The following is a 13915-nucleotide window of genomic DNA, read 5'->3' as shown; positions in this document are numbered from 1 at the left end:
AATGGCCTCCTCTAAGTGAACCAGGAATGTCAGAACTATTGTGGCGGATGTTGAAAAAGGGCATCAAAATATTCCTAGGGCATGGGACTTCCCTGGTGGTCCAGCAGCTAGGACTCCGTGTTTCCAATGTAAGGGGGCCTGGGTTCCATCCCTGGTCGGGAAACTAGATCCCACGAGCCATAACTAAAGATCCGGCATGCCGTAGTGAAGGCTGAAGGTCCCATGTGGTGCAGCAAACACTCAGCGCAGCCAAATAAATAAATTCTAAAAAAATTCCTAGGGAAGGATATGCCAGAATAAAAGTACTATGGAAGGCTAGGAAAGTCACCAGTAACTATGTTCCAGTGATGACCCAGAGACATTTGAAAACAAAAAGGAATGTGCTTGTGAGAGGGCCACCAGCATTGTTAAGAAGCTTGGTAGTGTTTTTTTTTTCACAGCCAGAGTAACTTTTTTTATGTAGTTTCCCCCTGATTAAAAAATAAAGAGTCCTTTTTGGTTAAAGAAGTAAACAATATGGGAAATTATACAATTAGGAAGAAAAACACTGAAATTTCATCACCCTGAGAAGATATCACATTCTGGTGATTGTTCTTTTATGCATTTCTCTATACATTTATGTGAAAGCAAAAGTCACTCAAAAAGTCGTGTCCGACTCTTTGCGACCCCATGGACTGTACAGTCCATGGAATTCTCCAACCCAGAATATTGGCGTTTCCTTCGCCACGGGATCTTCCCAACCCAGCAATGGAACCCAGGTCTCCTGCATTGCGGGTGGATTCTTTACCAGCTGAGCCACCAGGGAAGCCCAAGAATACTGGCGTGGGCAGCCTATCCTTTCTCCAGCGGATCTTCCCAACCCAATAAAGGGTCAAATCAGGGTCTCCTGCGTTGCAGGTGGATTCCTTACCAGCTGAGCTACCAGGATACCTGTGTACAATTTCACATTAGTTGAGTATCATCTCTCATGTGGAAGTATGGAGACCTTTCTTTTAATAACAATCTTTATTTGCTCCCTCTACTTACCTACCCAGTCCAATGATGGTGGTCATTCCCCACCATCCAAATCAATGTTAACAATGGGCTGTCTATTTGTTTAGAACTTTTCTCCTGTTTTCAACACTTAATAATTTTCTTCTTGCTTTCCAACTTATTATTTTATAAAAATGGGATAATATTTCATACAATTCTCCACTTATTTCTTGCTTCTCTCTCTTAATAAATAACATAAATCTCCCTTAAGTTAACTATTCTATTTATTTTATTTATTTATTTGGCCATGCCATGGGGCATGCAGGATCTTAGTTCCCCGACCAGGGATCAAATCCATGCCTCCTGCAGTGGGAACGCAGGGTCTTAACCACTGGACGATCAGGGAAATCCTCCAAGCCAAAGAATTGATCTTTTGAACTGTGGTGTTGGAGAAGACTCTTGAGAGTCCCTTGGACTGCAAGGAGATCCAACCAGTCCATTCTGAAGGAGATCAACCCTGGGATTTCTTTGGAAGGAATGATGCTGAAGCTAAAGCTCCAGTACTTTGGCCACCTCATGCGAAGAGCTGACTCATTGGAAAAGACTCTGATGCTGGGAGGGATTGGTGGCAGGAGGACAAGGGGACGACAGAGGATGAGATGGCTGGATGGCATCACCGACTCGATGGACGTGAGTCTGAGTGAACGCCGGGAGTTGGTGATGAACAGGGAGGCCTGGCGTGCTGCGATTCATGGGGTCGCAAACAGTTGGACACGATTGAGCGACTGAACTGAACTAAAAATTAAATCGACTCTTTCTTAATAACGGTGACACAACATTCTAGAATGTGAAGACATCACCAACATTTAAAAATTCACTTACTGATAAGCGCTCGTGTGGTTTCTGGACTTCCCAGGTGGCACAAGTAGTAAAGAATTCACCTGCCAAAGCAGAAGACTCAAGAGACACAGGTTCAATCCCTGGGTTGATAAGATTCCCCTGGAGTAGAAAATGGCAACCCACTCCAGTATTCTTGCCTGGAAAATTCCATGGACAGAGGAACTGGTGGGCTACAGTTAATGGGGGCTCAAAGGGTTGGACATGACTAAGCCCTCATATATGCGGTTCCCAGTTACTGTTACTATGAATGATCCTGCAACACATGTCCTTGGACATATACCCTTAATCACTGGTTGAAGAGTTTATGCTTGAATTGTACCAATAATTGACACAAAACCTCTGAATTTATTGTTTCCGTGAGATCCTCTTTATCTCTTTCGATAATCAGGTCTCCATAGATTTATTTCTAGAATTTAGAATTTTTTAATCAGGCTTTTCAAAATAAACCATCCTCCACCCTGTTGTCAAAATTATTCTTACAAATCACATGTCACATGATATCAGTTTCCTAACTCCTCATTGCCTACAAGATAAAGGCTAAATTTCTCAGTGTGCATTGGAAAATTTCTCTAGGGGAGAAGGAACGTAAGTTTCCAAACTCACTTCTGTTTGGCTACCATTATTCTCTTGCCCTAAACACTTAAATCGTCCACTTGGCAAAAATTAACATCTTTCCATCTCCCCAATGATGCCCTTTTGTCTTCTTCCAGCCTGCCTTTCCACTGCTAACTTACCAAGTTGCCTCTTCCGTGAAGCCTTTTCTAATAGCGACAAGCAGAAGTTATCATAACCTCTTGAGCTTCTAGAGTTCCTGGTACATATTTTTGTTTTAATTTTTAATTCAAATTTTATCTGAAATATTTTTAGATTTACAGAAAAGTTGCAAAGATATTAGAGAGTTTTTGTATACACTGCACCAAGTTTCACCTAATGTTAGCATTTTATATCATCATGGTATTATTTGTCAAAACTTGGAAACCAACATGGGTACTCTATTATTAACTAAACTGCAGGCTTTATTTAGATTTCACCAGTTTTTCCACTGTTCTGTTCCAGGACCCCATACAGGATATTGTGTTTCATCATGTTGCATACGTTCAATTTCTTAAGTGCATTGTTTTACATGTGTGTATATGTATGCACACATATATATTAGTTTTCAGGTAGAAGGAAGGGTAAACTTGGTTCCTATTTCTCCATCTAGAGTGAAGCAAAATCTAGGTTATTTAAAAATCTATGGTGAGATCCTCTTTTATTTCAATATTTTGTTTCCTTTTCATAATTACCTAGAAGCCCTTCCCTATATAATTTATCTTATTTTCGCTTTTTACTTAACTTCAAAATCCTGTGTGTGTTTTTCTCCCAGGGGCCAGGTTTTATCTGCTCTTCCTAGAACCTCCAGGCAAGTTCAAGCTCTGCAGAATGTTACTACAACATACGAGGTAATTTCTCCATCATTTATCTTCATGTTTCATATCTTTGTATTAAGTTTTATGAAAGAATGGTGTGTCACGTTCTTGCCTATGTGTTGTCTGACTTGTATATAGTTGGTTTATATCCCTCTCCTTGTAATTTTCTCTTCTTTCCCCTAATCACTTGATTCCCCAAATAACACTTTCTTCATTTGTGCTATGAACTTTTCAGCCAGTTAAAATAATAGTGACTTGTGATTGAAGTGAACTCACAAAGATGCTACAATATCAGAAGTCCAATAGATGTTATAGCAAACACCCTCTTCCAACAACACAAGAGAAGACTGTACCCATGGACATCACCATATGGTCAACACTAAAATCAGATTGATTATATTCTTTGCAGCCAAAATGGAGAAGCTCTATACAGTCAACAAAAATAAGACCAGGAGCTGACTGTGGCTCAGATCATGAACTCCTTATTACCAAATTCAGGCTTAAATTGAAGAAAGCAGGGAAAACCGCTAGACCATTCAGGTATGACCTAAATCAAATCCCTTATGACTATACAGTGGAAGTGAGAAATAGATTTAAGGGACTAGATCTGATAGACAGAGTGCCTGATGAACTATGGATGGAGGTTCATGACATTGTACAGGAGACAGGTATTAAGACAATCCCCAAGAAAAAGAAATGCAAAAAACACAAAATGGCTGTCTGAGGAGGCCTTAGAAATAGCTGTGAAAAGAAGAGAAGTGAAAAGCAAAGGAGAAGAGGGAAGATATTCCCATTTGAATGCAGAGTTCCAAAGAAAAGCAAGGAGAGGCAAGAAAGCCTTGGTCAGTGATCAGTGCAAAGAAACAGAGGAAAACGATAGAATGGGCCAGACTAGAGATCTCTTCAAGAAAATTAGAGCTACCAAGGGAACATTTCATGCAAAGATGGGCTCAATAAAGGACAGAAATGGTATGGACCTAACAGAAGCAGAAGATATTAAGAAGAGGTGGCAAGAATACACAGAAGAACTGTACAAAAAAGATCTTCACGACCAAGATAATCATGATGGTGTGATCACTCACCTAGAGCCAGACATCCTGGAATGTGAAGTCAAGTGGGCCTTAGGAAGCATCACTAAGAACAAAACTATTGGGGGTGATGGAATTCCAGTGGAGCTATTTCAAATCCTAAAAGATGATGCTGTGAAGGCACTGCACTAATTATGCCAGCAAATATGGAAAACTCAGCAGTGGCCACAGGACTGGAAAAGGTCAGTTTTCATTCCAATCCCAAAGAAAGGCAATGCCAAAGAATGCTCCAGTTCAGTTCAGTTCATTCGCTCAGTCGTGTCTGACTCTTTGCGACCCCATGAACTGCAGCACACCAGGCCTCCCTGTCCATCACCAACTCCTGGAGTTCACTCAGACTCAGTCCATCGAGTCCATGATACCATCCAGCCATCTCATCCTCTGTCATCCCCTTGTCCTCCTGCCCCCAATCCCTCCCAGCATCAGAGTCTTTTCCAATGAGTCAACTCTTCGCATGAAGTGGCCAAAGTACTGGAGCTTCAGCTTTAGCATCAGTCCTTCCAAAGAAATCCCAGGGTTGATCTCCTTCAGAATGGACTGGTTGGATCTCCTTGCAGTCCAAGGGACTCTCAAGAGTCTTCTCCAACACCACAGTTCAAAAGCATCAATTCTTTGGCGCTCAGCTTTCTTCACAGTCCAACTCTCACATCCATACATGACCACAGGAAAAACCATAGCCTTGACTAGACGGACCTTAGTCGGCAAAGTAATGTCTCTGGTTTTGAATATGCTATCTAGGTTGGTCCTAACTTTTCTTCCAAGGAGTAAGCGTCTTTTAATTTCATGGCTGCAGTCACCATCTGCAGTGATTTTGGAGCCCCAAAAAAAAAAACCCAGAAGAAAACTGGCTAACATTTTCATGTCTGGGACTGAACTCCCCTGAATGCAGAAAGCTGTTAAGAGTTACAAAATATCATGATAAAATATTGCTGGCTCCATGGTTACTGGACTAAGGTTTTCTGAGAAGATTAGAGATATAAGAGACTTATTACGGGGTCTGCTTGTGAAGGATGAAGAAGGAGCGGGAGGTGGCGGGGCGCACCCGCAGACCATTGAGCAGCCGCCACTGTGCCAAAAGGAGGGTCATATGCCTGGACAACCTCTAGACTGCAGGACAATCCTGATGAAAGTTTGACTGGACCATCTAAGTCCTTAAGACAAAGTCAGCTGCAGGAGGAAACCCTAATCTGGCAGGAATGGGCCTGCGACGATATGCCTGCAGTACGCCCTTGCTGACTGGCCGCAGCCCTGGAGCCGCGCAACCGCAGCCCGTAGGGGATCAACAGGGACAGCAGCGCACAGGGTCAGGGAACTGAGCGTCCCCAGGAGAAGAGCGGCCGCTGTGTTCCCACTGCGACTGCACCGCAGACAGAGGAAGCATCAGAGGCTCAGCATTTAGGTCTTGTTTGGCCACTGCTTGGCCTGTGATTTTTAGACGGCTTAGCTTCGAGCCTTAATTTCTTCATCTGAACAATCAAAATAATAACTCCTGCCTAGATTATGGCAAAGAATTAGTGAAAAGATCAGAGGCAATGGGTGTGAAAGTGCTTTGAAAAAGCACAGTAAAGCCAGAAAACAAACAAACAAACAAACAAACCTGTAAATATTATGGGAAGGTTTTGCCCAAAGGCCACAATTAGATTAAAGGAAAGAAACACCAATGTGATGTTAGAATCAAGGGTATGGGATTTTTATTAAAGAAAAGCACCATTAATCAACTTTCTTTCCAGACCAACCTTCATTTCTCTTTAAACATCTGACATACACCTCCAGTCCTACAGTTGGACTATAAATATTTACGTGTTCATGCATCAGTTCATTGCCTCAGCAAACATTTATTGAGTACCTAGTAAATGCCAGGCCCTCATTAGCCACTGGGGTTACAGAATAAAACAAGCCCCGTACAGAATAAATGTTCACACTACCACATGTGTGAATGGGATTGGTGACTGTGAGTGGACCAGTGACCAGAAATTATTTTTTCATTTCCTTTATAGATACTCTTTTATGGCGTTAGCTACAGATGAGAAAAACCATGTGAAAAACTGTCTTTGTTTTATCAGTTTTCCTTCTTGAAATTGCAGATTGTTCTCTGGCAGCCAGTAACAGCTGAATATATTGTGAAGGGATATGAAGTCCATTTTTTTGTGAATGCATCTGATGTAAGCAATGTGAAAGCCCATTTAAATGCAAGTGGAATTCCATTCAGGTAGGCATAATTCCATATTTATTAAGTAACTATTATAACTACTAGGAAATGGAAACCTGCTCCAGAATTCTTGCCTGGAAAATTCCATGGACAGAGGAGCCTGGCGGGCTACAGTCCATGGAGTCACAAAGAGTCAGACACGACTAGCCACTGAGCGTACACAAACCTTATAAGCACCTGTGATGCCTTTGGGGCTTCCCAGGTGGCACAGTGGTAAAGAATCCACCTGCCAGTGCAAGAGACTCAGGTTTGATCGCTGGATCAGGAAGATCCTCTGAAACAGGAAATGACACCCCACTCCAGTATGCTTGCCTGGAAAATTCCATGGACTGAGGAGCCTGGTGGGCTACGGTTTGTGGGGTCGCAAAGAGTTGGACATGACTGAGCAACTGAGCACACACACAGGGCATTTACTACTGGATGGTATCATTGCTTCCTAGAAAAATGAATACTCACATTAAACATGCCACATGGGAATCTCTGGAATGGACTTGTGATGAAGCCCAAGAGGCTGGCTCCATGACCTTGAACAAGTGGTTTACTGCTCAAGGCCTTGGTCCCTTGTCTGAAATGGACTGTTAGATTCAGTGATCTGTGGAGCCTCTTATGGTTTTTCCCAGTTCCTTCTTAAAATTCCTCTACTCTGTTCCTGGACTTAGGAACCAAAATGTCATTTACTTTTGTAGGCTTGGTGATATCACTTTAAAAAGCAGCTGCTAAAGGGAATTTTGCTTTAAGAGGTCAGTGAGCATTCTAGAATGTCTGGCTCTAAACTAAAATATGCATTAAGTATGCTTTCTGTTCAAAGCCCATGCCTTCTTCCCTTTAGAGTCTCCTGTCCATACCTCCTTTCGTATCCATTACCCAAGCATCAGTGTTTTCCTGCCGCCCTCGCACTTCCTGGATGCTAGGCAATCTTTGGATAATACACTATGATTATTATAATAACATGTTATTAGCATCTGATGCCTTTCAGGAGTTTACTGAGCTTTTCTATATGTTGTATCTTTTAACCCTTATTAAACCCTGTGAGGTGGATACTATCCTCACTGTGTGTAAGAAAAAATGTTTCAGGTTTACAAAGGAATTTCTCAAGGTCAACCAGCGAGAACGTGGCACATTTAGGACTCTTAACTCAAAACTTTCTGATGTCGAAGTCTTGGCTTTTACCGAAGTCTGAGCCACCAGGGAAGCCCACGGAGAAGGGAATGGCTACCCACTCCCCTATTCTTGCCTGGAGAATTCCATGCAAGAGAATTCCTCTTCCATGGAGGAGCATGGTGGGCTACAGTCCATGGGGTCACAAAGAGTTGGACACGATTGAGCAACTAACTCTAAATAAAAGTACAGAAAGCTTTATTAGAATGGCAGCTAACTTTTTCTTGTTCATCCCAGGTGACAGAATGGCTCAATTTCATCTTAGTTAAAATGTTTGTGCCTAAGTTAACTGTGTGACCCCTTGCTGCTGCTGCTGCTAAGTCGCTTCAGTCGTGTCCGACTCTGTGAGACCCCATAGACGGCAGCCCACCAGGCTCCCCCGTCCCTGGGATTCTCCAGGCAAGAATACTGGAGTGGGTTGCCATTTCCTTCTCCAATGCATGAAAGTGAAAAGTGAAACTGAAGTTGCTCAGTCGTGTCCGACTCTTAGCGACCCCATGGACTGCAGCCCACCAGGCTCCTCCATCCATGGGATTTTCCAGGCAAGAGTACTGGAGTGGGGTGCCATTGCCTTCTCTGGACCCCTTGCAAGAGGAATTAAATGAGATCACTTTTCTCTACCTTCCTTATTCCTGAGTTCATTTAAAAGGCACTAATAAGTCACCATCAAGAAATGTTGATAATGTTGGAGAAAGGGTCAGGTTTTGAAGGCCCTGAAAACGTACCCTACAGGAGCCACTGTCTCTCCAGCGCCCATGAGGCTCTATGCAGAGGGCTTGTGAATTTCAGCTCATGATGCTAGCAGTGTTTTCACCTTGAGCTTGCTAGATTTCTTAGTGACTTTCTGCCCACACTTCCCTGTTGTGTCTGCAATGGCCACAAGGGAAAATCAGAGCCCTGTTTGGAAACCAGCTCACACTCTTGTTTCATCACCCAGGGTCCTGGTGGAAAACGTGGAAGATCTTATCAGGCAGCAGACTTCCAATGACACCATCAGCCCCCGGGCATCCTCCTCCTACTATGAACAGTATCACTCACTAAATGAGGTAAGCTGTCACATTTCTCTCCAAAATTCCTGTTTTCGTTGAATGAGCATTGCCATTTCAGCCATGGGAAATTATTAGAGAATCATAATTTGTGGAAGAAGGTGAAAAAAAAAATCACCATTAGATTGATTCAGTTCAGTTCAGTCGCTTAGTCGTGTCCGACTCTTTGTGACCCCATGAATCGCAGCACGCCAGGCCTCCCTGTCCATCACCAATTCCTGGAGTTCACTCAGACTCATGTCCATCGAGTCAGTGATGCCATCCAGCCATCTCATCCTCGGTCGTCCCCTTCTCCTCCTGCCCCCAATCCCTCCCAGCATCAGAGTCCTTTGCAATGAGTCAACTCTTTGCATGAGGTGGCCAAAGTACTGGAGTTTCAGCTTAAGCATCATTCCTTCCAAAGAAATCCCAGGGCTGATCTCCTTCAGAATGGACTGGTTGGATCTCCTTGCAGTCCAAGGGACTCTCAAGAGTCTTCTCCAACACCACAATTCAAAAGCATCAATTCTTTGGCACTCAGCTTTCTTCACAGTCCAACACTCACATCCATACATGACTACTGGAAAAACCACAGCCTTGACTAGACGGACCTTAGTTGGCAAAGTAATGTCTCTGCTTTTGAATATGCTGTCTAGGTTGGTCCTAACTTTTCTTCCAAGGAGTAAGCGTCTTTTAATTTCATGGCTGCAGTCGCCATCTGCAGTGATTTTGAAGCCCCAAAAAATAAAGTCTAACACTGTTACAGAGGTAATTGGTCCTTTTGTAGACATCTTGCCTGGAAAGATTGTATCATATTTTGGACTTTGCCTCTCTAACTAAGCTAGAGATATTCTTCTAGCTAAGAATATCTCTGACTGTCAGGAGTAACAGTGCATTCTAAGGAACAACAGGAAATTAAAAAATAGGACCTTTTTATTGAAACTGCCACAAAAAAAATAGCAGTCCGACCATTATCCTAAATGAATTCTTACCGAGTTATTGCCGCATTATCTCACTGAATTAAAGGAATTTATCCACTTATATTTAGGACGCAGTAAAGTGTTTAAGTGTATTTTATTCCCTTTAGAAGGAACCTATTTAAAATAATAATATTAATAGTAATGATTATGATGATGCCTGTATTTTAATATTTAAGAAATTGGTTTTTTTCCTTAGTACTTACAGGTTCCAATTTTCCCAGAGGAAACATAAGCTTGATACCAACGTTCAGTTGACCTCAGTAAGCTTTCACATCATACTCTAAGAGCCATTTCCCCATATTTGTTCCCTTAAAGGGTAAACCCCTTGGAGCCCTTTCTTTTCAATATAATGTTCTCCAAGTAGTACAAATCCCTTGATACCTTTTATTCTTTCATAGGAGTACTGCTATATTCCTTAATAGAAGTATTTTTTAAAATCATTTTTGGCTAGGTGCCCAGAAACTGTTAAGAACCATATCCATATTTTTGAGACATCTAACACTTAAATAATAAGCATCAATTTTCTATTTAATCTTCAAATGCATCTGTTCCTTTCCAGTTAGTTAAACCAGAACTCAGTCTTCCCTAGTGGCACAGATGGTAAAGAATCTGCCTTTAATGCAGGAGAACTGGGTTTGATTCCTGGGTCAGGAAGATCCCCTGGAAAAGGGAATGGCTACCCACTTCAGTTTTCTTGCCTGGAGAATTCCAGAGACAGAGGAGCTGCCAGGCTACAGTCCATGGGTCTCAAAGAGTCGGACATGACTGAGTAACTAACACTTTCTTTCAAACCAGAGATCAGCGTGCTTCTAGAACTGATGTGCCTGGCTGGTAGACAGGGATCTTAACATTTCAGCCCTCTCCTTTCTCTCTCCTACCTTGACTTGGTCTGTTCCATCTAAACTATCTCCATCCAGCTGCTTACATCAGCCCTGAATGAGTAAGCTTGAGGCCTGGAGTGGAGAGGTTGGGTAGGCAGTATTTACAAGTGGAGAAGATGACAGTGTCACTGCTATGTAGGGTTTGATGGGAAGAACGAGATGCCTTAAACAGAAGTATTTAAAATATGTTTCTGGGTTGTTCCTGGCAGACCAGTGGTTAGGATTCCTTGCGTTCAGTGCCAAGGGCCTAGGTTCAATCCCTGGTCAGGGAATTAAGATCCCACAAGCTGTGTAGTGCAGCCTAAATAAATAAATAAAGGATATGAACATTTAAAAAGAGTATTTTTTTTGATATATTTTAAATATTTTGTTCAAAGAGGTTATTTTTTTTTTCTTACCCTCTCCGCAGGAAAGAGTTGGAAAGACATGGGAGGAAAACAGTATTAATTAGCTATAGTAGTGTTAGTCCTTCAGTCGTGTTCGACTCTTTGCAACCCCATGGACCGTAGCCCACCAGGCTCCTCTGTCCATAGGATTCTCTAGGCAAGAATACTGGAGTGGGTTGTCATTCTCTTCTCCAGGGCAACTTCTTGACCCAAGGATTGAGTCTGGGTCTCCTGCATTGCAGGCAGATTCTTTACCATCTGAGCTACAGTCTGTTGCAACAAAGTGCCATTTATTGAGTGGCTTAGACAACAGAAATTTATTGTCTCACAGTTCTGGAGGTTGGAAGTCCAAGAACAGGGTGTCAGGAGAGCTGGTTTTTTCTGAGACATCTCTCCTTGACTTGTGGATAGCCACCTCCTCACAAGGCCTTTTCTTAGTGTGTGCACATCCCTAAAGTCTCGCTGTCCATTCTAGTCTCCACTTCCCCAGTCGGGTTGGATTAGGCCCCTCACTGACACATCAGTGCAACTTAATTACCACTTTAAAGGCCCTGTCTCCAAATATAGGCATATTGTAAGGTACTGGGGATTAATATACGCATTTGAGGGGGAACACAATTCTTTTCATCACAGTGATCTTTCAGAAAACAGTTTGGACATCTTCATCCTTCCCATCCTGAATCTTTTCTAAGAAGTTTGTAGCAACTGCAGCAATCTTGCTCCCCTAAATCCTGCCTTTCTTCCCCTTCAGCACGGCTCTTCAGTCCACACTCATGTTCACTTGGAGAGCAAAAGGGGTTTCTTTGGTCATTGACTCTCACTAGGAACTTTTAAGTACGCTACAGTAGGGGAGAAAAACAAATGACCAAAAAACACGTCTTAAAACAAACGGCAAAAGAAGAGCATTATTCAAAGGATGTAACCTTGATTATTGCAGATTAGATGTAAAGATTTCTGTAAAGCTGCCTTACTATAATTAATATAGTACAGCCTCCCTTGTTGGAGGAAATCTACTGAGCTGTCAGTGCTGTGACACAAAATAGTTGGAGCAGTTCTCTTAGATGTGTGCACGCCTTAGAAGAGTAGCGCAGTAAACAGAGGAAATCGCGGATGGTTGAATTTTCAACACTGCGGACACTGACAGCATGGGTACTTGGCAGCAGGTAGACCTTCCAGAAGCATCTTAATTCCTCGCACAGGACAACCCGTCACACATACCACTCGCCCTAGTTACGCTCCTGTAAGAAGACCCAAGGATAAATGGTACTCCTGTTCCCTTCAGCTAGGACTGCTATTTGAAATTACCTTCAGCGAATTTCCTAGAAATGAGGCCAAGGGTTGGTTATTCCCATTACAAAAAGTGTAAACATTTTTAAATGGCCCCTGAGAAGTTGGTCTGCTTTAAAACATGACCAGGCTCCACCACTCAACACCTGCTTTGAAGTGGGGGCTAGCCTAAAGTCAAGCCTAGAATTTATTTGTTTGTTTCCTTCTACTATAAGCTTGTCAGAATCACAAATCACTAGACTTCCACCTAGGAGAGAGTTTTAGAATCAAACTCCTTCCCTGGATAGAAGAGATTCTTTTTTCTTCCAGATTGTTCTCCCCTTTGCTTCTTATCATTTCACATCCCTTGTGGTGAGTCCACAAGTTTCCAGTGGGAAACAAAGGCAGCTCCATTTATCCCATGCAAAAACAGCGCCTGGGGCTTCCTTAGGTTACTCTTGAAAAGTGAATATTTTTTTAAAATCTCGTATAAAAATGAACTCTTGAATGGTAAACAGGATTTCATACACAGAGGTGAGGATTCAATATTATCAGCCTTTAAAAATAACTTAAGGAGTTATGCTTTAAAGATGATCTTTCCCTACTTTGTCGTAAGTTTCTTAGTACATTTCCACTTTCCCTAAACCTTGATACTTCTCAAAAGTTTAATTTTATTGATTTTCCTAAGCAGCAGAAGAAACACTCTGCCTCAAGTGTTTTAGTTCCTCTTATCTCCACAAAATTTTTTCTAGAGGGATAACCCTTCCTGGAAGAATTTATCTGTTTCCTTTGTCAGAGAAATGCTTTGAACTTGTCTGTGACCCCTGGTTTCTGCTTTGATAGATCTATTCTTGGATAGAAGTTATGACTGAGCGGTATCCTGATATGGTTGAAAAAATCCACATTGGATCCTCATACGAGAAGTACCCACTTTATGTTTTAAAGGTATGGGAAGAGTCATTGATTTTTCAACTTTGGGGAGGTATTAATTCTCCAGTGGTGCTTGGTATTCCTTGGATTTTTTTTTTTTGAATTCTGGAAATATGTGCATTACAAATGATCCTCAACTTTAATGTCCAGATCTTTAGTGGTTGGTGATTACCTTTAAATTGTTTTCCTTTGTTACTACAGTGTTGATCTAGGAGCAGTAACCTCAGTTTTAGAATCAACTCTGTGACATGGATAAGCCATTTAACCTTTCTGCCCGCCTTCATAAAATGAGGAGAGTGATCTGGATTATCTTTCCAATCATCTTTTATTTATACCACCACAACCACCACTGTCAGCACCACCACTGACTGACTGACTTAGGCCAAAAAAAGGAAAGGGATCTGTTTTGAATAAACATTGACATTAATATAATTTTTAGAACCAAAGGATTTGAACAACAGGAACTAGGAAAGAATAGGAACCAGAGCAATGCTGGGATTCTTGGCAGTAGGGCTGATATGACACTTTCTGCTTCAGTAACCATCTGCTGCTAAGTCGCTTCAGTCGTGTCCGACTCTGCGTGACCCCACAGACGGCAGCCCACCAGGCTCCCCCGTCTCTGGGATTCTCCAGGCAAGAACACTGGAGTGGGTTGCCATTTCCTTCTCCAATGCATGAAAGTGAAAATTGAAAGTGAAGTCGCTCAGTCGT

At 42.2% G+C, this 13915-nt stretch overlaps 1 protein-coding gene across 2 annotated transcripts in view; it reads left to right on the top strand.

The window, feature by feature from the left end:
• The window catches only part of CPB2 (carboxypeptidase B2), a 60401-nt gene that overhangs the window by 13652 nt on the left and 32834 nt on the right, over positions 1–13915 (top strand). For both annotated transcript variants that reach the window (XM_068984787.1, XM_068984786.1), the window contains exons 2-5: positions 3239–3314; positions 6454–6578; positions 8674–8782; positions 13118–13219. In XM_068984787.1, coding sequence (XP_068840888.1) covers positions 3239–3314; positions 6454–6578; positions 8674–8782; positions 13118–13219 — 412 coding nt within the window. The remainder of the gene's footprint in view (positions 1–3238; positions 3315–6453; positions 6579–8673; positions 8783–13117; positions 13220–13915) is intronic.

The sequence above is a fragment of the Capricornis sumatraensis genome, chromosome 12 (assembly GCF_032405125.1).
Source record: "Capricornis sumatraensis isolate serow.1 chromosome 12, serow.2, whole genome shotgun sequence".
Taxonomy (NCBI): Eukaryota; Metazoa; Chordata; class Mammalia; order Artiodactyla; family Bovidae; genus Capricornis; species Capricornis sumatraensis.
This window is presented reverse-complemented; position numbering and strand designations above follow the sequence as displayed.